This window comes from Acomys russatus, chromosome 5, assembly GCF_903995435.1.
Source record: "Acomys russatus chromosome 5, mAcoRus1.1, whole genome shotgun sequence".
NCBI lineage: Eukaryota > Metazoa > Chordata > Mammalia > Rodentia > Muridae > Acomys > Acomys russatus.
In genome coordinates this window covers 16,300,868-16,327,318 of record NC_067141.1, presented here as the reverse complement: position 1 = coordinate 16,327,318, position 26,451 = coordinate 16,300,868, and the positions used below count along the sequence as shown (strand labels likewise).

At 43.9% G+C, this 26,451-nt stretch overlaps 1 protein-coding gene across 1 annotated transcript; it reads left to right on the top strand.

The window, feature by feature from the left end:
* Positions 1–215: 215 nt before the first annotated feature.
* Mki67 (marker of proliferation Ki-67) lies at positions 216–24,904 on the top strand. The gene is made up of 14 exons (XM_051145492.1): positions 216–303; positions 2,202–2,280; positions 2,370–2,485; positions 4,626–4,692; positions 7,057–7,102; positions 7,522–8,520; positions 10,453–10,628; positions 11,487–11,748; positions 11,836–11,954; positions 12,052–12,223; positions 13,214–13,369; positions 14,221–20,681; positions 21,333–21,746; positions 24,627–24,904. The coding sequence occupies exons 1-14, from the start codon at positions 218–220 to the stop codon at positions 24,678–24,680; spliced, it is 9,207 nt and encodes a 3,068-aa protein (XP_051001449.1). The 5' UTR covers positions 216–217; the 3' UTR covers positions 24,681–24,904.
* The last annotated feature ends 1,547 nt before the right edge of the window (positions 24,905–26,451 follow it).

The window sequence follows — 26,451 nt, the reverse complement described above, 5'->3', positions numbered from 1 at the left end:
CGGGTGTGCGGGTCAGGGCGGAGCAAAGGACGCGGGTGGCCGTGGTCCTGCCGCCGCGGCTGTGGAGCCGACCGGCTCTGACGCGGGCTGGGCCCTGTGAGCTGCGACCAGAGCTGGACCGGCAGAGGAGAGGCACAGGCGGGACCGCGAGCCTCACGGAGAGGCTGCTCCACCCTCGGCCTCAATCTCTCGCTTCGGACTGACAGCCAGCTGGACCATGGCTGCTCGCCTGGTCACCATCAAGCGGAGCGGCGACGACGGCGCACACTTCCCGCTGAGTCTCAGCTCCTGCCTGTTCGGAAGGTGAGCGCGCGAGGGGGGACGTGGGGGGGGGGGACCGAAGTGACCCCAGGCCTCGGACCCCGCGACCCTTTTCGCCCTTTGCACTTGGTAGGCCTGTCCCTGTAGCATGTCGGAAGCCACGCTCATGCACTGGGAGCTTCCCAAATAGAATCGGGGTTTTAAACTTGGTAGACGCGAAGCTGACTTCGGTGCCCTGCCAGTCCTGCCCAGCCCTACACTGTCGCTCTGAGGCAGCCGGCGGTGGCTCCAGATGTTTCTGAAGTCCTGCAGATGGGGGAGCCCTGTTCGGGTGCTCTGGGAGAATCCCCTCTTTCCCTACCCTGTGAGTCTGATGGCAGTCCTCCTTCCTGAGGCCTTCCAGCCAGTTGCTTGCCTTGCTACTTGGGCCAAGTTTGACCGTTTATAGCTCCTTCTGCCGCTTTTAAAATGCTACCTGAGAAGTTTTGAAGAAAGCACGTCTTTCCTAACACCTTGCCTGTTTGTAATTAGTTTCTAGGTTTTTGTCTCCCAACAGACTTAAGTTCCAAGGCAAGGGCTATCCCTCCCCCCCCCCCCCCCCCCCCCCCGAGGTCCCATTATGGTGTCTGACATTTAAGATCTATCAGTATGTGACACAGGTTGAGTGTCCAGTAGGAAGATGGAGATTTGGATTTGGGAGTCAGGAAACAAACATTTGGCAAAGTCTGGTGACAGTTTTTTCATGTCACCCTGGGAGAGGTGTCTGTCACTAGTAGCACAAAGTAAGGACAGAGAGACACGATGTGTTTGACAGTGTTGAGGAATACTCTGGTCCCGAATGTCTGTGGCATGGAGCTTAAGAAATATGAACTGTAGTGATCTTTCTGTTCAGTAAAACTGGGTTCTAAGATATGGTCTCTGCCTGGTGTTTTGATACCCCAAACCTACATTTTCTTGAGAGGGAAGAAGCTGTCACTTTCTATAGCTTTTTTTTTGTTCAGAAGAAAAATAAATAAATATCCCTGTCACCTGTGTCATTCGTTGGAGAGAGCGAGCCTATAGTACTTACTTAGATGTGCTTTGGGTACGTTTTAAACTTTTGAAAACAATTTGCGTTTGGTTGTGTGGTATTTATAGGAAGAGATACGCTTAGACTCCAGAGGTTCATAGGAAAACAGACAGCACATTGCATGTATTCAGGCCTTTCCAGTTCAGGCTGGGGCTATCTGTGAAACTCTCCTGGTGCGTGGATGGTTAGGAATTGTCCCTTCTATGCTGTGACACCGCAGTGCTGGCTTTCTAGAAAGACATTCTAATCTCTTTACTGTTTGTGAATTAGTGTTTGTATTGTGAGGACATTTGAATCTGCCAACATGGTGCGGGTGTTAAAACAGGTTTAAAAAAAAAAAACTCGTATAGATTAATTGTGTGCCACAAGTGACGCATGTAACTGTAACTGAATAGCACCAGTGGTGCTGGTATGGACCTTCTGTGTATGAAGGAGCTGAGGCATTGAATACCCACAGCGCATTTTATGCTGGTTACCTTTCTGTGTCATTCAACGCTCAAACTGTTATAAGCACATTACAGTGTTTTCCTAAACATTGATATAAAGCACTCCTTTATTTACGTCTTGTAAGTATAACTACTTATACGATAATGTGTTTAATATAATTATTCTGAAGTACTAAAGTTTTAATGGTTTTTTTATGGCTTCTTAGGCAGTACTCATGAGAATTGTTTGCACTGCCCATTTTGTCTTGTCAGTCCTGGTGTCATTACACTTATAGTCTCAGCATACTGGTAAAATTCTGTTAATATTTTGAAAACTTGAGTGTTTCTTTTCTTTTTTCTTTTTTCTTTTTTTTTTTTAGTTGCATACCCTTGTAAAAACCTTTATTTATTTATTTATTTATTTTATTATTATTGTTATTATTAAGGAGTATTGAATGTGACATTCGTATCCAGCTGCCTGTGGTGTCAAAAAAACATTGCAAAATTGAAGTCAAAGGGCAAGAGGTAAGTGGGTTTTGGAAATCAACTTTTAAAAGCTATTGAATATGATTTTAAGCAAGTCCTTAGTATTTGCCTCTCCTCTCTACTTGTAGGCAGTATTATATAATTTCAGTTCCACAAATCCAACACAAGTAAATGGGACTACAATAGATGAGCCTGTGCATCTGAAGCATGGAGATATAATAACAATCATTGACCGATCGTTTAGGTAGGTGAAAATTAATTGGGTCAGTTCTAAATATGTGCTCTCTTTAGCCATAAACTAGTACCACAGTTGATCTTTCTTTGGTATAGATGGATACTGGAAATATTTCAAAGTGTGTGTGTGTGTGTGTGTGTGTGTGTGTGTGTGTGCGCGCGCGTGTGCGTGTGTGTCTGGAGAACCTCAGGTGTGGTCCTCAGGTTATGGGCTACTTTTTCCTCCCAGCTTTTTGAGACTAGGTCTCTAAGTGCCCTGGGATTAAGACAACCAAACCCAAGTATCCTCCTGTTTCTGTGTTCCCAGTGTTGATGGCACATCTTAAAATTCCTAGCTCCTAGTCCCTTAGAGTGTTTATTTGGCTCTTAAGGAACTATTATGTCAAACTGAGGTAACTGGGCTGGGTCCTAACCCATGACTGATGTCACTGTAATAAGAAAAGGTTAGCATACAGGGGAGCAAGTGCACAGAGAGGAATCACTGTGAAGAGGCAGGAAGAGGGCTGCCAGTCCAGGAGGCCCAGAGGAAGCCATTCCCACAGATGCTTTGGACTTGGATTTCCAACCAGAACAGTGAGCGGCACATTTCTGTTATTTAAAGCACTCTGTCTGTGTTTAATTGTGGTAGCCCTACTTGACTGATACAGCACCACCAAGTTACAAGGGAAACCTCTACAAGGTGGGTATTGGGGTGTGTGTGTGTGTGTGTGTGTGTGTGTGTGTGTGTGTGTGTGTGTGTGTGCTTTCTAATCACAAAATCTTTTCTCTTACTTAGCCACCATGGTGGCTATAACTGAGAAGTGTTTTTGGAATCTTGCTACCTGTTTGTGGACCTCTAAACATGATAGTTGGCATGAAACTTTATGTGTTTGTGTCTGACTAATGCTCTTGTGTGTGGGATTTATAGCATGCTGGGTGTCTTTGTTTTGTTTCTTCTCACAGTATAAGTATTTCATTACCATAGCACAGTAACATGTAAGAATATTCACAATTTATTCATTCTTGATGAGAATTTGAGTGACTCCCAGTAGAAATCTGTTAAGGCTTTCTTTGTGATCAAATGCCCTCCCCCCATTTTCTGTATTTGAAAATGGTATTCTACAACTATTGAATGTAGTATTCTATTTGTAGACCTGTTAAATTCTCTATTCTTAGTAATTATCTTATTATTTCCCCGCTTAATAGTTTAAGAGAGATATTGGAATCACCCACTGAGGATTTGTTTACTTTTCTTAATTAATTAATTTTCCCTTTCACTTTTTGCTTTATATTTTTTTGATGCTATACCCTGGCATATGGTTGTGGACTCCTAGACATAATTCTAAATGAGTCACAGAATTCTTTGTCATTTAGAACATCTCTTTTTAGCCTTAGTGAGTCTTTTCGATGATAAATATAAATAAAATAATTCCTTGTGCTTGCATAGTGCAATGTTTTTGCCCCCGTAATTTCAACTCTTTATAATTCTTAAGGCTTCTGTTGCCTCTAGGAGCCTGCTGTTGAGTGGCTTGTCTTTAAGTAGACTACTGTTAAGTCCTTTGTCTCTATGAATGATTTGAAGGGACATTTTTATTGACTAGACTCCTTAAAAGAGACTTGGTTCAGCACTATGATAGCTTGGAGAAGGCTTTCAGATGCTAGCTGACTTCAGATCTCATGTAGACAGCATCTAAATTTAAAAGGCTACTTCACTGAGTTTTTGTTGTACACAATAAAGGATTTCAGATGTGAATTCTTCACCAAGATCTGTCATAATTCTAGTGTCATCTTCCTAAGATGTGCTTTTTCATTGCCAGACTTGATGGTACACACATTAATCTCAGCGCTTGGGAGGCTAGCTTGGTCTACAAAGTGCATTCCAGGACAGCAAAGGGTACACAGAGAAGCCCTGTCTTGAAAAGCAAAACAAAACAAAACAAGAAAGATGTACTTTTCTTCCAGAGAGATAGAAAAAGTAATGATCCTAATTCTAGGACATAGCTTTGTAGTTTTCCATTTTTATGAGTTTTCAGTATGAAAAATCTTAACTAAGTCAATTTCTTTGTGTAAAGTAATATTCTGAGCAAAGCCTGAAGTTTGTTCCAGGCTTTGTATCTTTAACACTTGAGCCTGGCGGTTTAAATCTTCACCTGATTCTCTGTGCACTGTAGGTATGAAAATGGAAGTCATGAGGATGGAAGCAAGTCAGCAGAATTTCCAGGGAAATCACTTGGACAGGTGAGGGGAAATACTCAGGTTTGACTTTGATTCTTTTGTCAAAATGAGAACTCATGTTTTTAATAAGTGATTTCTCACTTAAATTGGTGACCAAGAATGTCTTTTGGATTATAGCAGGGAAATGTAAATAACAAAAGCAAGGAAGTAAGTTGCCCAGGAACATAATAAAGTAACCTAAAATATTTCTTTTTGCTGCTCAAAAGAAGAGTGCTAACTTGGTCTCACACTCTACTAGACTGCATTGTGTCGTACAACCCCATGTTAGGATGGTCTGAATATATAGAGATTGAATGGGAAAAAAAAATAAAAGGAAAAACATGACTGCTCCTAGGTACGGGGGAGTTTTTTTTTTTTTTTTTTTTTAATAGATATGAGGGAGAGAACATAAACAGAGACAGGTATCTGTGGGAGTCCAGAGTGAACATGACCCTGAGCTAGGCCATGTGAGGGAGGGGGAGTTGGAGAAGAGAGAGAAGCCAATGACCAAGAGGGGCAGAATGGGCCAAGGGACTAGCACAGCCAAAACGCTTGAGGTATATACGGGCCAGAGGAGCTGGGGAGAGGGCAGCCCAGCCCCTGGGCTGGAGAAGTTTAAGATAAAGGGTGGGGTACGTCAGACAGGAAGAGGGCCCTGTAACAGATAGAGGGATGGTGGACCAGCGTCCACTTTGCTATGTTAATGACACCTAAGTCATTTGTCCCAGGTTTGAGACCTAACAGAAATAAAAGAGACACATCTGCTGAGTCAGTTTGTCTCCTACTCCTTGTTCCTGTCTGTTTCTGTGTATCTAAAATAATTACATTGTGAAAAAGGAGTGCTGAAGACGTTTCCTAGTTTAGAAGGAAGTGGGTCTGGTGCTTGTCATGTGAAGGAATCCTGGCACTTGAGAGTGGCAGCAAGATTCCTACCACTGGTACAGTTCACTAACACACAATCTAGACACAAGATTAGAAGCTTGGTGAGACTCAGTAGCTTTAGGGTAAGGCTTAAGAATCTTTGTCTCTCTTTTTAGAATGCTTGTCAAACTAGTACCATGACAGCTGCAGTCCCTTGGATTAAGAGCTTTACAGTTCGCCTACGTCTCTGCCATGTTAAATAGTGCTTCTCCCTTGGAGGAGCGCAGTGCTCATTGACCTCTAGTGGAAGCTATTTTTTGAGGTGTCCCACACTCCAGCCACCATTCAACTTGTCAGAAGGTGCTGGAGAATAAAATTATTGGTAGTTGTACATCTATGGGATAGACAAGTTGATGAACTATTTATCTGGTTCCTAGTCTGTTAAAATTCAATACACACATTGTGATAATAATTAATAGGATTTTTATGCCTGTTTAATATAATCATGCAAAAATTACAGGACTGGGAAAATATTTTAGTGTAAAATGCTTTTTCTGTAAGCATGTGCATCTGAGTTTGATCCCCTAGAACCTGTGTAAATAAATCTGGGTGTGGTGGCATGTCCCTGTAGCCCTCATCACTGAGGAGGCAGAGACAGGAGGAGTCCTGGTATTTAGTGACCAACTAGTCTATCCAAATTAGTGAGGGCCAGGTTTAGTTTGTACCCTGTCCCTCGAAATAAGGTGGTGAGCACCTGAGAAAGATATCAGCCTCAACTTTGTTCACAGCACACACGAACATGTATCCTTCACTTCCAGGATCGTTCCCTATTGCAGAATATGTAGGCCCTGTCTATTGGTATTCAGGCTCTGAAGTTATAGTGCCCATGGGTGTGCTGCCTTTACTGTGTCTTAACTTCCTGGCTCTCAGATACATAGCAGATACCTGCAAAGGATGAGAGCACAGGTGCTAATGGAACTGCAGTTCAGCACATCCTGAGTCCATTTCTAGTGAAACGTGGTAGCTATGCTTTGCGCCTGTGGTGAGTTAACAGGTGAAGGAACTTAATTTTAACTTTGCTTCTTCGTTCATATGATGCTGGAATATAAAGAAGTTCTAGAAAACATACTGGGAGTCAGGGCCCTGGAGAGATGGCTTAGTGGTTAAGAGTGCTTGTTGTTCTTCCAGAGGACCCAAGTTCTGTTCCTGGCACCCACACTGGGCAGCTCACAACCACCTGTAACTCCAGATACCCACACAAATGTGCCTAGACACATATACACATGCATAAATACAAAAATAAACCTTAAAATTAAAAGAAAAAAAAAGAAAAGTTTTAAGTTAGTTAAGAAGTGCTGAGGTTATGACTACTAGCTTTCAAGTCACTTGGGTCTATTTCTCAAATCTCTAGATGTCATAAAGGAAGCAGCTTGGCAAATGATAGTAATGAAAGAGTGTTTTCATGTCTCAAAATGACTACACAGATAAAGGTGCTCACATTCCTGTTCTTATCTTTCCAACTTGTAGCACCCGGCACGGCGAGCCTCAAGAGCTACCTTCTCTGCTGACCCTGGTTGGTACTGGTCGGGGTCTGTTCTGGGACCTCAGACCACTATGACAATAGCAAGGGTGGGGTCATGGGTACACAGGTATGAAATTTCTGCTCTCCCAAACCCATAAGAGGCCGGTTCCATTTAACATGCCAAACCAAATCTGGTAGCTGGGTAACTTGTTCCCTAGAGTTTTATTTAGTTGCCCATTTAATCTTAAGCTGTCTGGTAAAGTATGTTACGTGACTGGTTATTCAAAGCTAATGTGCTTTATCAAGATGGAAAAAGTATTATGACAAGTGTAAGAAATTAAATAATTTGTGGACTAAATGAAAAGCTAGGTAGGTTATAAGGTAATTTAAAATATAATACCAGATTCCAGCAATGCTAGTCATTAAGAAACTGTTGAACTTCTGTTTCTTATTTTATATTTATTGCCAAGATGGGAGAGGCCAAGATGTCAAAGCTTCAAAAATCACTGCTTCAAGAAGATCTTTGGTACATGCCAAAGGACTCACTGAAGACTATCCTGCCTCAGATGGCTCAAAGGACAGTGTTACCCAAGATCTACCAGGGCATGTAGAACAGCATGGTGGCAGAAACATAGGAGAGCCCATTTCTGGGGATCTCTTTAGGAAGTTCAGGGCTACAGGAAGCACTTACAGGGAACTGACGTCTTCTCCTGCACCAAGCCCAAGTAATAGCAAGAAAAGTGACTATCCCTTTGAGGAACTTTACCAGTCAATGAAGGAACAGTTGATTATAAAATCACAGAAACTGAGGCGTAGAAAGTCAGAACCACAACCTGATTGTGCGACAGGAAAAGAAACATTGGAGACACAGCTGTTTGTGTCATGCAAGGCCAGACCAAAGTCCAGTGGAGGCACCCCTGTTACACTAACCTCTTCACACAAAGTTGAAAAGATCTATACTGAGAGACAGAGCAGCAATGTGGAGCCTGTTCAGACTTCCACGGAGGCTTTGAGTTCCAGCTTTTCTCTCTCTGAGACAGCTAAAATGAAGACCCCTGTGCGGAAGTCACAAGAACTTAAGGATGAAGATGTCCATGTTACTGGTGGAAAAGAGTCTGTGAATCCAGATGAAAGAGAAGATGCCAAGGTAGTTCATAAAATAGTCACTCCTAGGAAGCTGGTAACTAGAAACCAAACTTCAGTGGAAGTTGAAGATGCTGTCAGCCCTGCTGGTACATCACAAAATCCGTCTTCCAGAAAGAGAAAGAGTATTCCTGCAAAGGTAGAGGTACAGTCTGCACAGACACAAAAGCGTCTCTCTTCAACTCCATGCCTTGCTCCAGGTGAACGGAAAACTCCCAAGGATTCCTTCAGCGGGCCGGAGAAATTGGCCACCACAGCCAAGCAGATTTGCTCTGAGCTACCTGGCCTTAGTTCCGTTGATATCAGCAACTTTGGTGAATCCATCAGTAAGTTATTTAACTGTTATGTCTACTTTCCCTAGTAGGTTACCTTACATATTAGGAGTTCATGAGGAGTTCATTTAGTGTAATTAGCTGTGTGCTAAAGAACCCACTGAGCACCCTGGTACACTAAGAGGCTTGCTTTAGGTGATATATGGGCGTAAAGACTGCCTTTATAAGGAGGACTAATATAGGAAGTACAGCAGTTCAGGAGGGACCCACATCACAGGAATTACTTCAGGAAAAATAAGGGGCATAATCCCAATAGCTTTTCACTTCTGGTCCGATATATTGTGGGATTGGTCCTTGGGAATAAACCATTGTCAGGCCTTTGAGCATCATTGGATGTAGTGGCTCTTGTGTCCACACTCTGTTCTCAGTCTCTGTCTCTCTATCTCTCTCCTTTTCTTTCTTTCTTTCATTTATTTATTTTTGAGACAGGGTTTCTTTATATAGCTCTGGCTATCCTGGAACTTGTTTGTACACCGGGCTAATCTCATAGATCCGCCTGCCTCTGTCTCCCAAATGCTGGGATTACTTACAGGTGTGCACCACCATCGCCTGGCTTGTTCTCAGTCTCTTAGAAGCACTTTGTTGCAGACACTGGGCTGGACTCAGGTTTCTACACAGTAGAGTTCGATATGCGTCCAAGGCGTTAACATTTTGTTTTTAATTTCTTTTTACATATAAGAAATTATATGTAATTTAGTATATGGGGGAAAGGGAGTGTAAGCATGTGCCATGGCTCTCATGCAAGACAGCTTGTAGGTAGGGGTTAGTCCTCTTCTCCCAGGGATTGACCTAAGGTCCATAGCTTAGCAGCAAAGGACCCTTACCTACTGAGCCATCTCACCACCTAGAGAAAGCTCTCTCTTTATCTCTCTTACAATGCAAACTGACAACCCAAGACTGTATAGTGAGTAGCTCTGTGGCATCTTTCTACACAACTGTTTCGTGCTGGCTTACAGAAAGGAAAGCTCTCTGGGCTCCAATGCAGTAATCTTTGTATGAGGCACAGTTTCTGCTGGTGAGCTATTGGTGTGGCTATCTGTCAGTGACACTTGTACTCATCAGCCAGTGTTCCATTGAGCCTCATAGTGGAGTGCCTGTCCTGGACAAGGGGTTTATGTAGACTGTTTAGGAAGTTGTATAGGTTTGGGGTTGTGAACTGCCCACAAGCACTGCATAGAGATTTTTCCTGCTCGTATAGTTTACTCATAAGGTCGATCTGGGTCTAGCCCAAGTATGTGTGTCTTTTATCAAGTTTCCTCAGGACATTGCTCACTTTCTGACTCCTGCTAGACAGTAACACCTGCTACTATAGACTGATAACTTTTTTATTTTTATTTTTTTTTTATTTTTACTTTTTTTTTTTAACACATTTTTATTGAAAGATAAAATAATTCATATTACATCTCATTTTCTATCCCATCCCATACATCCTCCCATTCCTCCCTCCCTCCCACTTTCATCCCAATCCCCCTTCCCTATGACTGTGACCAAGGGGGACCTCCTCCCCCTGAATATGGTGCTAGGGTATCAAGTCTCTTCTTGGTAGTCTGCTATCCTTCCTCCGAGTGCCATTGGGCCCCCCCAACAAAGGGACATGGCCAAATATGGGGCACCAGAGATCCTGTGAAAGTCAGTCCCCAGTCTCCACTTAACTGTGGAGAATGTTCTAGACTGATAACTTTTTAAAGCTCTGTCACTTGCAGTTTTCAGTTTAAGGAGAACCTCTGTTCTGTCCAATTGAAGTGCAGTGCATCCGGTTTCTCTTGAGATCTTTTAGGAAGTCCTGAGGCTGCTCTGGCTTTATCAGTTTTATGAATAAAGGTGCCATGTTTCAGTGCCTTTGCAGTGCATTACTTAATGCTGTTTTGAAATAAATCCTAAGTGACATTTACACTGCTCTTTTCATGTTTGCATTTCTTATTTTAGACAAGAGTGAGGGAATGTCTTTGAAGAAAAGACGTGTATCCTTTGGTGGTTGTCTAAGACCTGAATTATTTGATGAAAACTTGCCACCTAATACACCACTCAAAAGAGGAGAGACACCAAATAAGAGGAAGTCACTTGCCACTCACAGTCCAGCTGTCCTGAAGAAAATCATCAAGGTAAGTTGAACAGTCAGCATTGGGTTTGTACCTCATGGTTCACAGATGGTCCACATTCCATCCAAAAACCCAGGCAGAAGTAGAAAGGCAATTGAGATCTTAATTTTCTACCACTTACCCCATGCCCAGAAACAACCATATGTTTCTCTCTCAGGTCGTTCTGGGAGGTGAGGCGGGGTACAGGGCACTTTCCCTTTGAAGAAAACTCTGGGGCACACTGACACCATTTAAAAGAATCTGAGGGGCTAGAGAGATGGCTCAGTGGTTAAGAGCACTGACTGCTCTTCCAGAAGACCATGTTTCAAATCTCAGCACCCACGTTACAGCTTACAACTATCTGTAACTTCAAGATCTAACATCATCACGCAGGCAAAACACCAATGCACATAAAAACAAACAAACAAAAAGAATCTGAAGACAGCAGCATATGTGATCACAAGGATTGCTTTTTGCTTTGTTTTTCGAGAGTATAAAGGCATTGAGATTATGGGAATGAAAATCTTTGGTAAAACATCTTTCTTCTGCAAATGTAGCTCCTTAGGCCTTTAGCTCTCTGTCACTGTTTTGTTGCTTTTCTTTGGTGTGACTGCACAGCTCAGTTTCCTAAAAGGACTTGTAGCCACACTCAACACCTTCCTCCCTGTCCCACCTCCCAGAAGTGAGTGTCCCTCTCTATGTAGACCCAGGACTTGTGTTGGCTGAGCTGAAATCGAGCCTTGTTTCATTGAGTGGTGTCGCCTTCCTCACTGGTACTTCAGGATTTGAAAGCTACATGGTTTGTTGTAAAGGTTTTTAATAGGCATTACAGAGATGTTACCTCCTTGATTGAGTTTCTCATAAACAACTCTGCCTTGTCAGGTACCACCTCAGTCCCCAGGGAAACAAGAGTCTCCTGGAATAACTCCACCAAGGGCAAATGATCAAAGACGCAGGTCAGGAAGGACCTCGCCTACTTCCAGTGGAAGCAAATCCTTATATCAGGCAGATACACCCAAGAAAGCAGGCAGAAAGAGCAGCAACCTGCCAGCCAAGAGAACATCCATCAGCCGAAGTCAGCACGGCATCCTACAGATGATTTCCTCCAAAAGAAGGAGTGGTGCTTCTGAAGCCAACCTGATTGGTTAGTGTTGTCCTGGGCAAAAATAGTTCAAGCTCAATTTTCTTATGCTGGGTTTTGAAAAGTTTCGCCATTTTTTTCCTTTGACAGTTGCAAAATCATGGGCAGATGTCGTAAAGCTCGGCTCGAAACAAGCACAAATTAAAGTTGTAAAATATGTCCCTCAAAAACAGACAAGCAAAAGACAAAGAAGATCTAATACTCCAAAGGTACAGGGCTTCAGCCATGCACTGCTTTTATTTTCAATTGCCGTAGGCATACATTGTTCATGCTGTGATATTTTGTCTGCCTTGCTTTTGTCTGCAGAAACCTACAAGCACCCTTCACAATCAGTTCAGCACAGGCCATGCAAACTCTCCCTGTACCATTGTAATAGGGAGAGCGCAGATTGAAAAAGTAAGCATGCCTGCTCGGCCCTACAAAATGCTGAACAACTTGATGCTAAACCAAAAAATGGACTTCAGTGAAGATCTGTCAGGTAAATGCATCCTGAAGACCTGTGGCCCCAGCCCTTTTGATCCTGTTTGTGACTTCTGTGATGCTTGTTTGCTCCATTCCACCCCATCTCTTACAATCATACAACCTTAGAACCCCAGCTGGGAGCCCAGCAGCAGTGAAGGGTACAGAGAAAACAACTACTACTCAAAGGTGAAGTTGGTTGGGAATAGAGGACAGGTCTCAGTCAATTTTGGGCGGATCTGTCCTACTGGACGCAGGGAGGCAAATTTCCAGTGCATACCCTCTGCTGAGCAGCATGTGTACAGAAAATAATGGAAAGGTGCACTGTGGTGTGAGGGCGATGTGCTCTGTTACAGTCTTTTCAGAGAAGTTGCACTGACAGCTAATCCCAGGGAATACGTTGTTTTAGAGCAGTGTTAATGATTCTTCAGGATTCACTTTCTAGAGAGCTTAACTGCTTCTGAGAGGAAGCCATGTAAGAAAGATTCTTTTTTTTTTTTTTTTCTTTTTTTTTTTTAAGCTATCAATAATTGAACTGTTTCCGCTCTGATTGAGTATCAGTGAAAGTGTGACTGGCTGGCTTAGATTTACACTCAAGAAAGCAGATTTTGTCTCATGCTGCTCGATATGTGATAGTTCCTATTTGTACAATTCGGAAGAGAACTAAGCTTTGAACTGAGTAGGTAGAATCTTCTTTTTATTTATTGCAGAATGACTAAACACCTAAATATATATTTGTGAAATAGCCCATTGGAGAACTGCATTTTGATCAATATATTAATCTTCTTAAAAATAACAAAAGATAAAACAAAAAAAGTGAATTAAGTATATGTGTGGTTTTAAATTAAATATGTGATGAATATATATTATATTTTTAAAAAACACTTAAAGATAAGTAAGATTTTAATGAGACAATGCATAGCTGGAGTCTGAAGGCTTTTGTTGTGGAGATTGTCCTGAGTGAGAGCGGGACATTGTGAGCCATGTTTCCAATGCTTTCCTTTCTCAGGACTGAGTGAGTTGTTCAAGACCCCGGGGAAGGAGAAGCAGCAGCGGACGAGTGACACGGGCTCCGTTCTTTCCAGTTCAGGGAATTTGCCTGAAAAACAGGTTCAAGAAACTAATTCAGGAGACACACCTCTGGCCATCACCTCAGAGATCTTGGGTTGGTTTATTTGTCTGTTTCCACTATAATACTTTCAAATAGGGAATTGAAGCTGGCCTTTTCCTTTATGGACTGTACTGTATTCTCTACAATTGCCTTCTCTGGTGAAATGCCATTTCTACCTTCTCTGTTCTGTTTTCAAGCAGTCTTCACAATTTTTGTAATGGTAGTCATTGACTTAGCTTGGTAGGAAGAATTATTGACTAGATTAATAAGTTTACATGATGTCTGTATGCTTTTAGCTATTTTGTTATAAGAGGATAGAAGCACAAACAGTACACTTGACCTGCCATATTTATATGTAAATTACACATATTAAAAATTGTTGTAAGGATAGAGATCTAACTCAGTCTGGTAGAGAGTTTGCTTGGCATGCAGGAAACTCCGGGTTAAGTCCTTAGCGTGGCAAACATTTGTTGTGATGATATATGACAGTGATCCCCGCACTTGGGAGGCGGAAGCGGAGGAACCCAAGGTCATCATTGCTTACATAAAGAGTCTGATATGGACCCTAAACGTAAACCATAGAAACTGTGTTACTTCGCGAGTGAATCAAAATAATAGATAACTCTTTCTGGGGTTTCAAAACAAAATTGCCCGTATTCTGGTCCATGTCACATGTCTGGTAGGCTTTAGAAGACCCTTCTTGACACTTAACATGGCCCTGCTCTATCACCAAATAACGTTACATTTAATGGATCATAAATCGGGCAGACTTGAGATTATCTAGTAGCATGGTAGATGAGAATCTAAATTATTGGTTCTTATATACTTACTAAATACCAAGTATTAAACTGATGTTAGATGGTGAGAATGATAATTTATTGTATATGTATTTTTGCTTCTTACAGGAGAAAATGTGCCCTTTGGTACTCAGAATGCAGCAAAGGAGCCATCTGACAAATATTCTGCAAGTCCTAGTTTAAGACGGCAAAGCATCAAGAATGGAAACATAGTGCAAACCCCCAAGAATGTCCATAACATTACTCACCTCGAGAAGAAGACTCCAGGCTCTGGCACAGAACCTTCACAGAGAGCATCCAGTGTGAGTGGGTTAAGACGATCTAGACAGCTCAGACATCATACCCTTGTAGAAAGTTCGAATGAAAAAACGGAAGTGGACCTTGCTGACGGCATCACAGGAAGATACTTAAGGAAGACATCACTGCGAGGACAAGAAGTGGATCTACAGGTGCAGGACTATGAAAACTCTTCACAAAAATGCAAGGAAAACATTGAATTAAAAGAAGGTTCAGAAAAGACGTCAAGTGCCAGAGACCAGAAGCCAACAGAAGACTTAATAGGAAGAGTGGACCGTGCTGAGGAACTACTTAATCAGGAACAAGGAACCAAACAAAACCCAGAGGAATCCATGCACATGCAAAACACACCAGCAAGTGAAGATCAAGGAGCTACAAAACAGAAAGTGGGCCCAGTTGTTTATGCAACCAAGGTGAAGCGCTGGCCAAAAACACCTGACAAAAAGACCCAACTTCTAGAAGGCCCAGCTGGTCTCAAGGAACCCTTTGAAACACCAAACTTGTGTGATGATAAAACCAAAGTTCTTTGCAAATCCCCACAACCCACAACAGAGAACACCAAAACAAGCAAAAAGGCACGGGCCAGCGCATCTGGGAAGAAAGTAAACACAAAGGAAGAGGAGCTCCCTGCACAGACAAAGCTTGTACACGTATCAGGGGGAACCAGGCACACTCCCAAAGTTCCAGGACTTGAGCAAGGCGACATCAAAGCTTTGAAGGAATCTGAATATAAAATGCTGTCCCCGACAGTAATTCGAAGCAAAAGGTCTTTAGGAAAAGCTAAGGAAAAAGCTCAGCCCCTGGAAGATATGGCTGGGTTCCAGGAACTCTTTCTATCACCAGCCCACAGTGGCGAAATCAGAAAAATGCCAAGCAAATCTCATCTAGAACCGGTCAGGACTCCAGCAAGCACAAAGAGACTGTCCAACATGAGTCTCAGGGTAGATGTGAGAGAACTTTCCGTAACTGAGAAACAAACACAGTCACCAGGCAGAGCCACACAAACACCAGCACCTGAACAGGAAGAGAATGATGCCACAGCCTTTATGGAAACTCCAAAGCAGAAACTGGATTTCACAGGGAATTCAGTGGGCAGTAAGAGAAGGTCACGGACGCCTAAGATCAGGGCTCAACCCCTAGAAGACCTGGATGATGTCCAAGAACTCTTCCAAACACCAGCTGGTGACAGTGACCCAGTGACTGTTGAGGAAACTGCAAAGATGTCTTTGGAATCTCCACAACCAGTCAGGACCCCAGCAAGCACAAAGAGACTGTCCAAGACGGGTCTCGGTCAGGTGGATGTGAGAGAAAAGCTTTCAACAACTGGGAAACGAACAAAGTCACCAGGCAGAGCTGCACGCACACCAGCATCCATGCAGGAAGAGAATGATGCCACAGCCTTTATGGAAACTCCAAAGCAGAAACTGGATTTCACAGGCAATTCAGTGGGCAGTAAGAGAAGGTCACGGACCCCTAAGATCAGGGCTCAACCCCTAGAAGACCTGGATGATGTCCAAGAACTCTTCCAAACGCCAGCTGGTGACAGTGACCCAGTGACTGTTGGGGAAACTACAAAGATGTCTTTGGAATCTCCACAACCAGAACCAGTCAGGACCCCAGCAAGCACAAAAAGACTGTCAAATATGGGTCTTAGGAAAGTGGATGTGAGAGAACTTTCCATACCTGAGAAACAAACACAGTCACCAGGCAGAGCCACATACACACCAGCACCAGTGCAGGAAGAGAATGATGCCACAGCTTTGATGGAAACTCCAAAGCAGAAACTGGATTTCACAGGGAATTCAGTGGGCAGTAAGAGAAGGTCACGGACCCCTAAGATCAGGGCTCAACCCCCAGAACACCTAGATGGTGTCCAAGAACTCTTCCAAACACCAGCTGGTGACAGTGACCCAGTGACTGTTGGGGAAACTGCAAAGATGTCTTTGGAATCTCCACAACCAGAACCAATCAGGACCCCAGCAAGCACAAAGAGACTGTCAAAGATGGGTCTCGGTCAGGTGGATGTGAAAGACATTCTTTCAACAACTGGGAAACGAACAAAGTCACCAGGCCGAGCCGCACAAACACCAGCACCTGTGCAGCAGGAAAAGAAGATTAAAACAACTATGGAAACTTCAAATCAGAAACTGGAGTCTATAGGAAATTTAACAGCGCCTGAGAGAAAGCAGAGACCACCTAAGGAACAGGCCCCATCTCTAGAAGACCTGACTGGTATGGAGGAACTATTCCAAACACCAGAACATGGCAGTGGCCCATTAGTTGTTGGCAAAACCAAAGCAGTGTCCCTTAATTCTCCACAACCAGAACCTATCATAACCATAAAAAGCATAAAGAGACGGTCCAGGGCAAGTATGGGTAAAATGGATATGAAAGAAGAAATTTTACAGTCAGAGCAACACCCCCAATCAGGAGAAGCCACAGATACACTCCAAGTACCCACTGACAACAGAGTCATTAGGGCATCGAAGCAACCTGTCAAGAGGAAACTGGATCCAACAGCTAGTATGCCTGACAGCAAGAGGGTGCGACGTGCAACCAAGGATAAGACCCCATGCCTTGAAGACCTGAGTAGCATCCAACAGCTCTTCCAAACACCAGGCTATGCTAAAGACTCATTGACCATTGGCGAAACCAAAAAAATGCTCACAAAATCTCCACAATCGGGACCAGTTAGAACCCAAACCAGCAGAAAGAGTCTCACCAAGATCAGCCACAGGAAAATGGATGTGACAAAACTTTCAGAATTCTGGGAGCACTCACCAGGCAGAAGCCCAGCAGCACCAGTGCAGGATAATGGGTTAAAAGCAATTATGGAGACCCCCAAGGAGAAACTGGAGACTGCAACAGATGTAACTGAGCTTACCAGACAGCCAAGAGCAACTAAGGAAAATGTCCAACCCCTGGAAAATCTTGATGGCTTCCAAGAACTCTTCAAAACACCAGGCCATAGCACTGATCCATTAACTGGTAACAAAAAAATAAGAATGTCCTTGAAATCTCCACAACCAGGACTTGCTAGAACCCCACAAACCTCAAAGAGACTGACCAAGACAAATCTTGGGAAAGTTGGTGTGAGAGAAATGCTCTCTCCACTGAATATGCTCAGGCAGGCTACAGGAGAGGTTGTACACACACCCAGAGGGCCAGAAGATGATGGCAGAGGGGTCAAAGATGTGAAGGAATCCACAACTAAGACAAGGGGCCCATCAGCAAGTGTAACTGTCAGCAAGAGGCAGCAAGGAGCATGTAAGGAAAGGTCTCAGTCTTTAGAAGACTTATTTGGTGTCCAGGAGCTCTTTCAGACACCAGCCAGTAGCAAAGACCCAGTGACTGTTGGGGAATCTACAAAAATGTCTTTGGAATCTCCACAAACAGGATATATCAGGACCCTAGCAAGCACAAAGAGACTGTCAAATATGGGTCTTAGGAAAGTGGATGTGAGAGAACTTTCCATACCTGAGAAACAAACACAGTCACCAGGCAGAGCCACATACACACCAGCACCAGTGCAGGAAGAGAATGATGCCACAGCTTTGATGGAAACTCCAAAGCAGAAACTGGATTTCACAGGGAATTCAGTGGGCAGTAAGAGAAGGTCACGGACGCCTAAGATCAGGGCTCAACCCTTAGAAGACCTGGATGGTGTCCAAGAACTCTTCCAAACACCAGCTGGTGACAGTGACCCAGTGACTGTTGGGGAAACTACAAAGACGTCTTTGGAATCTCCACAACCAGAACCAATCAGGACCCCAGCAAGCACAAAGAGACTGTCCAAGACGGGTCTCGGTCAGGTGGATGTGAGAGAAAAGCTTTCAACAACTGGGAAACGAACAAAGTCACCAGGCAGAGCTGCACCCACAGTAGCACCAGTGCAGGAAGAGAATGATGCCACAGCCTTTATGGAAACTCCAAAGCAGAAACTGGATTTCACAGGCAATTCAGTGGGCAGTAAGAGAAGGTCACAGACACCTAAGATCAGGGCTCAACCCCTAGAAGACCTGGATGGTGTCCAAGAACTCTTCCAAACACCAGCTGGTGCCAGTGACCCAGTGACTGTTGGGGAAACTGCAAAGATGTCTTTGGAATCTCCACAACCAGAACCAGTCAGGACCCCAGGAAGCACAAAGAGACTGTTCAAGACAGGTCTCGGTCAGGTGGATATGAGGGAAGAGCTCTCTCCACTGAATAAGCCAAGGTGTGCATCACACAAAGTCATGCATGCATCCAGACTTCCAGAAGATGATGGCAGAAGGGCCAAAGATGTGAAGAAATCTCTAGCTCAGACATTGGACCCCACAGTACATGTAACTCACAGCAAGAGGCAGCAAGGGCCATGTAAGAAAAGGTCCCAGTCCCTAGAAGACTTATTTGGTCTCCAGGAGCTCCCTGAAGTACCAAGCCATGACAAAGATTCAGTGGGAGGGAAGAAGCTCACAAAAATGCCCTGCAGGTCACCACCACAACCAAAAGGCACTTCAGTAACTTCACAGAGACAGCCCAGAACTAATCTGAGGAAAGTTCATGTGAAAAATGAACTGTCAGGAGACAGAATGCTTCCAGAAATATCAGGGGAAATCATGGACTCATCTAGAGTACCAGAAGGTGAAGACAAAGTCATTAGAACAAGGAAGCAACCTATAAAGCGGAAATTGGACACAGCAGTTAGTGTGCCTGGCAGCAAGAGACAACGAGTCACAAGAGCAGAAAAGGCACAGACCCTAGAGGATCTGCCTGCCTTCCAAGAGCTCTACCAAGCTCCAAGCTTGGCAGTAGATTCGTTGACTGTTGACAAAACCAGAAAGATGCCCAGCAAATCTCCAGAATCTGTGGACACAACTTCAGGGACACAACCAGGAAGAAGACTGAGGAAACTGGGCGTGGCTGAAGAGCCTGTAGCACAAAGAAAGACTACAAGAGTGTTACGAGAAACAAGAAACACACACAAAGAGCCCATGGGTAATAGCAAAGGTGTCAAAGAGTTTAAGGACTCTTCAACGCAGAAGCAAGACTCAGCTATAAGTTTAACTGGCAGGAGGAACCAACCAAGGATAGTTAAGAAGACCCAACCCTTAGAGGAACTGACCAGTTCCCAAGAGGAAACATCTACAGGAATGTCTTGCACATCTCCACAAGTAGAAGAAAAGGAGATCACAGCAGCCTCAAAGAGACGCCTCAGAATACAAGTGTGCAAAGTGGATGTGAAAGAAGAGCTCACAGCACAGAGAAAGCCACCAGGCAGAGCAACCAGGAACACACTCAAAGAGCCCATGGGTGATAGTATGAATGTTGAAGAGGAGCTTAAGCAGCCTACAAAGCAGAAAATTGACCCAGCAGCAAGTGTGCCTGTCAGCAAGAGGCCACGGAGGGTACCCAGGGAAAAGGCACAGCCTCTTGAATTACCTGGTCTCAAAGGACCAATCCAAACCCCAGGTCACACTGAGGAATCAGTAAGTGATAAAAGACCCACACAGATGCCCTGTAATTCTCTACAAGCAGAGCAAGTGGACAGCCTCCAAGCCTCACCAAGACGTCCCAGGACAAGACGTGGGAAAGTAGAGGTGGATGAAGAGCCTTCAGTAGTGAAGAAGACAATGCCAGCATCAAGGCAAACTATGCGGACCTGCAAGATCCCTGAAATTGATGGCAAAGGCACCCAAGCTTCAAAGGAGCCTGTAAAGCAGAAAGTAGACACAGCAGCTAATGTAACTGGCAGCAGGAGGAGGCTAAGAGCACATAAGGATGAGGTCCAACCTCTTGAAGTTCTGGGTGACTCCAAAGAAATAACCCAAATATCAGACCATTCTGAGAAACTACATGACACGAGTGACCTTAAGAGCATTCTACAGCAAATGCCAGACTCAGCAAAGCCTTTGAGAACATGCAGAAGAGTGCAAAAGGCCTCTCAAGAGGACCCCATGGAGATGTCAGTGGATACCAGAGACCCTGCAGCATCAGAAAGCAAAAGCAATGCTTCCCTGCCTCCCAAGAGCAAGTCTTCAAGAGATGGAAGCATTTCAAGAACCAGGGGGTTGCGCTCTATGACACAAAAGCAGGAAGCAACAGAAGAGAAGCCTGTACCTAAAACAAGGAGGGCTGCTCGCAGCAAGAGGCATGTATCACCTGAGCCTGTGAAGATGAAACACCTTAGAATCATGTCAAACAAAATTGAACCCGTGGAAGAGCAGATTAGCAACATCAAGGAAATGCAAGAAAAGGAAGACAGCGGAGAAAACTCAGTCACTTCAGATCAGGTAATAGGGATGGACTTAGTGGGTGCTTGTCAGGGAGGGTGTGGCTGATTTTGCTACAGTTATTTGTGTACAGTTGGGGTTTGTCCTCATAAATATTCATTTCCTTGCAGCTTCCATTTATCACCATTAATAGCTGTGGCCAGTGATCCTTTGGGGATTTGCACAAGGAATAGACTAACTCCTTAAAGTTTTCCTCTCTGGAAAAGAGCTAATCAAAAGTGGATGTTGTAGTTCTCAGGGAGTGAATGAATTGCATTTATGTTTACTTTGAAGACTTAATCAGAGAATGGGTGGGCAGTGTAGTTCTGTTAAGGACACAGGTACTAAGGCTCACATGTATTTGAGAAGGAATGGAACAGGAAGGTCACCATGGCACCCCTCAGAGATGGCCGGACCTTGCTCCTTGATTATCTTTAAAGGACCAGGGATTCATTTGCTACCTGTATGACTGGCATTCTTCAATGTATGACCTGGAGTTTCCATAAGAACAAAACAGCCAAGGCATCACTTTGAATATCTTAGATAACTCTTAGTAAATTAATCAATATAAAATTTGTGATCCTTTGTCTATATTGCTTTTATTTTTCTGATGGATCTTGAGATTTAACTAATTTTGTGATTGTCTTCTCATTCCCTTAGAAAATACCCCAGAGCTCTAGATACCGAAAGAAAACCAATGAAAAACAGCTAAGACTCAAGGTTGATGCATCTGCAGAAAAGGTTGAGATAAAGAAAAATGAGAAGACCGTAAAGTTCTCCCAGGAGACAGAGCTGCACAACCCAGATGATGGAGCCAAGAAATCTACATCAAGGGGCAAAGTCAGTGGGAGAAGAACATGCTTGAGGTCTGCAGGACAGAGTGAGACTCCCCAGCCTCCTGCTGCAGAGGAGAAGACAAGCAAGCCAGCGGCAGAAATCTCGGTAAAGACTCAGAAAGAGAAAGGAGTCTCTGCAGATTCAGATGTTAGGCGTTTGAGATCCAAAAAAACTGGAGCCACTTTGGACAGTGAATCTAAGCCAAGAGTAACTCAAGGTGCCAAGAAAGGTGCTAAAATTCCAAAGAAGGTAAGGGCCCTTGCTGTTTTACATTCTACAAGACCCAAAATGCTCTAATATTTATGCCCAGGTTACAAAGGCAAATAAGAATGTGCCAGCAGCTCCCCGCTATGCTAATGGGAGAAGCCGTCATCCAAGTCACCTACTTTCTTGTGTCTGTTTTGGTAATTCCACTTTCAATTATGAATTCACCTACTGAAAGTTTCATTCCACGTGGTGGCGCATGCCTGTAATCCCAGCACTTGGGAGGCAGAGGCAGGCAGATCGCTGTGAGTTTGAGGCCAGCCTGGTCTACAAAGTGAGTCCAGGACAGCCAAGGCTAACACAGAGAGACCTTGTCTCGAAAATAAAAAAAAAAAAAAAAAAAAGAAAGAAAGAAAGAAAGAAAATTTCATTCCAGAAGACCTATACATTATCTAATGTCACTTTGTGATGGTTGTAATGTGGAGTTTGGTGGTTGTAGATGACATCTTCAGCCTCTCTAGGTTGGCAACACTTAACTAAAATAAAGAGGTATGGACCTCAAAAGATTTCCTTTAAAATGGCTGAATAGGGGCTGGGAATTGGCTCAGTAGTTGAGAGCAGTAACCGGTCTTTCAGAGGAGCCAGGTGTGGTTGATTCCTAGGACTCATGTTGCTCACAACCATCTTAAGCTCCATTTCCAGGGGATCTGATGTTCTCTTCTGACCTCCTTAAGTACCAAGCAAACAAAACACTCACCCCCCAAAAAAGAAAAGTCTCATTTTAGAAAAATAACAATAAATAAAAAGGCAGAATAAGCCCAGGATTGGCTGTCTCCTAAGCAAATAAATGGAAGTAGGTAAGTTCTACTCAGTGTGTTGTTTTGCCACCCTCACCTCACAGTATCTTAGTTAATGGGCTGAAAATGGGCATTGTCTGCCTTACATTAAGCAGTATTCTAGGAAAAGTTAGAGACAGAGTGGGCAGTTACCTTTGTGGGAGTGATACGTAAGTGTTCTCTACGCTCAGTTTGAACCTGAACGTACTGTATTCTGAGACAACTGATGAGATGAAAGGTAGCAACAGCTACTTGAGCTAGAGTTGTGGCTAAGCTGCCAGTCCTAACCACTTCTAGAATAAACCAAGAAGCACTACTGACAGCACAGGGAGTCCCACAACACATCCCACAGAGCTGGAGGGAGTGAGAAGGCATGAAAATCTAGTGAGAAGGTGCAGATAGAATGCCTAGAGCCGTGGTTCTTAACCTTCCTAATGCTATGACTCTTTAACACCTCATGTTGTGGTGACCCTCCAACCATAGAGTTATTTTCATTGCTGTTTGATAACTAATTTTGCTAGTTATGAATCATAATGTAAACATCTGATATCTGAAAGGGTTGACATCCTCACAAAGAGGGTGTGACCCACAGGTTGAGAACCACTGCTCTAGAGGATGGAAGGGAGGCTCAGGAAAGGAGGAGACCCAGGAAATGGAGATGGGCTCTCTGGAAGCAGAAACTGTTTCATGGTAGCAAGCCTTCATTATGATGGCAAAGAGACACCAGGAACTCAGCCTCCTACGGTTAGCAAGTATATCTCATGTTCTCACTTTAAATCAGAACTCTAAGCACATAATAATGAAAGTAGTACTTTATCAGAATAAAATGGAAGGAATGAAACCCAGTTGTTTTACTCGAATAATTCTGAATACAACAGCGAAGCTAAGGGTCAGGTCATCGTGTCATAGGCACGCAGGCCTCTTCTCACTCATTGGTACCCAGGAGGCTCCATACACTGACTGACAAATGTATATAGGACTTTCATTCTGCTGTCTGTCAGCCATGTGGTTCTGTTCTGTGTCCATAGACCCAGATACTGTATATATGGGATGTATGTATTTTCCAGGGGTCCCTCCTGCAGATGTGCTGGAGGGTCAAGCCTCTCATCTGTTGTGTGTGACTTTTGTCAGCATGTGTACAGTAGATCCATGTGAGCAGCCACCTTTTATTTCTATAATTCAGCAGCACTCACACACCAAGCTCCTTGTCCATACTGAGCCTCAGTATGTTTTCTGCTTTCTGTCTCCTTTTCTTACTATTTGTGAACATTCACAAAGCTGTTTCTAAAGTATGTCCAGCATCTCCCTTGGCTTTTCCTAATTTGCATTGGGTGGGCCTTGTGTTTATCAGGTACCAGGACCTTTGCTCTGGTATGTGGTCATTTGCTCTGAGAGGCTATTGTCATCTTCTGCTTTCTGTAAATTTGATCCCCGTTTCCAGGTAGATGGGCCTCCATCTCTCCACTGCCTTAGAGGACCCCCTATACTCTTACAGCCGCGCAGGAGCCTCAGGACACAGTGACTGTTCTCAGTCTGCAGGAAACTGGCTTTAGGACACTTAAGTTTTCATCTAGACCACATTCAGTTTTTCTGAATGATGTTTTCTGATGAGTGAGCCATGTGCAGTGATGGAGAACTTGTGTAATATATGTCAGAAGCTTGTGGAAGAACACAGAGTCTACATTTAAAAAGCTAAGAAAACATTTAGGGAGAAACAGCTTTAAAGCAAGCATTGTAAAAATTCCCAACTTTGAAGTATTTAGAAAAAATAAGGTTTTCTTTTTCTTTTTTTTAATGTGTAGTGAGTGTTTTGCCTGCATGTTTGTATGTGTACCAAATGTCTCCTGGCAGAGGTCAGTCAGAAGAGGGCATCTGATCCCATGGGTGGTTGTGAGCCACCCACCATGTGGATGCTGGGAGTTAAACTCAGCTACTCTGCAAGAGCAGAAAGTGCCTTTAGCCCCTCAAAGTTCATTTATATTTAGAAGACCTGAATAACACTTAGGTCAGGACTAGGAGTTTGTAGAGTTGAGCTCATCACAAAAATTGTTACTTCACATTTAGGAATTATGATTTTCTTCCCAAACAGGATGAAGACATTGTATACACCAGGAAATTAAGAACAAGACGTCAACCAGAATAGTATACTATGTAGCAGAGACATTTAAGAAGGAAAAATAAATTCAACTTCGTGATGAATTCCAGTGTGACTCTCACCTCCAGCATGAAGGTGAACTGTAAATAATGCTGCCTGTCTTTAAAGAAAGAAGCTTCAAGTTTTCCTGGTTATACTTTCTTCAAACTCCAATGGAGATCATGAAGGGGATCACCAGGAATCTCAGCAATAACAGTTTAAAAGTTTGGGAGTGGCAGGCAGAAGTGTGGCTCTCTGTCCTGCACAATAAAGTTTTGAAGTTCACTGCCTCCTGTGGCCTCTCTGAGTATTTGTATCTGCTTGTGTCCGCTGTCACAACAGGGACGGCAGGAGGCACTATTGCATTCTCAGGTCCCATCAGTGGAGTGTACACAGCGTAACTACACTGGGGCATTTGGTTTGTAGACTTCGACCATTAGACATACTGTAACAGTACGAGTCAGCCTGATCCTTTCGGTGTTTGGCCTTTAATAGAAATGGCTATGACCAGGCTGGCTGCTGGTCCCCCTGCATGGGCACAGGCTACTTTGTTAAAGAGGGCTGGCTTCTCATTCGGCATCTGTGCCGAACAACTTGGCTGCGTTGCCTATGGAACTTGCTGTTGGGTAGTATGCCACTCCTGTCTTCCATCCTAGCTTCTGCTTTTTCTGACCTCATGCCAAGCAGCATGAGCCATCACCCTTAGCCACCCTGGTGTTTGGTATGAGATGAGTATCTCCCAAGTCTCATTTTAACCCTGGACTCCTTTCAGTTTCAGACTATAGTCATAACTTACATATCTCCACTACACACTTGTATATTCAATTTTGTACTTTTCACTTGGTCCACTAGTCCCCTTTCTGTTTCTTCTAACTGTAGCCCATCATCATTCCAGATACCTCTGCCCAGTGCTGTCCATTGGGCCTCCCTTGCTAAATGGGGTGATGATGGCAGGCTGGACGGAGAGGCTATCTCCTAGAATATGCCCTGGTCAGCCATTGCCCTAACCGCTTGATGTCTATCTGAGACACAACCGGGTGTACAGGTGTAAGAGACAGCGAAGGCAGGGATTTAGAGTCTGGGAGTTCTGCCATTTCACCCACCATGGGAACTCTAACCATAAGGAATGGCAACAGGTTATTCTTAAGGGGACAGTTGAAGCTTCATAGGGCTGGTGACGGAGCTGGCAAAGGAGATTGTACAGAGCCGAAGGCACAGGAAGAGAGCCCCCTTTTACCTGCTGGATGGTGTGAGGCATGAAAGTGCCTTTAGCTGACTTGACTCCTAAAGTCAAAAGTCTTTGAAGTAACAGAAACATTGGTTCTGATGTGTAATTAGAAATGTTACACATATGTGGGCAGCTGCAGTCTGCTGCATGCTGGTTGACTGGAAATGGAGATGAGTGAAAAGTCTGTTCAGCTATAGGAAAGCCTGCCTGAGCTGTGTGGGCGCATTTCCTCACTGACGTGACTAGTACTGTAAGAATTTACGGCTGCAGGTGCTGGATTAGAAAAGCTCATGCCGGACCTGGGACATGGCTCAGTAAAGCGCCTGCGGTGCTGGCAGGAAAGTAAGAGCAGATGAGCAGAACTCATGTAAGAGCTTGGGCATGGTCACACAGGCCTGTAACCCCAGCACTGGGATACAGGGCTAGGTGAGTCCCTGAGGCTGGCTAGCCAGCCATCCTAGCCAAAATGGATCTAGCAAGAGACCATATCTTTTGAAACAAGAAAGATGTCCCAAACCAACCTCAGGCCTCCACATCTGCTTGCATGGGTGG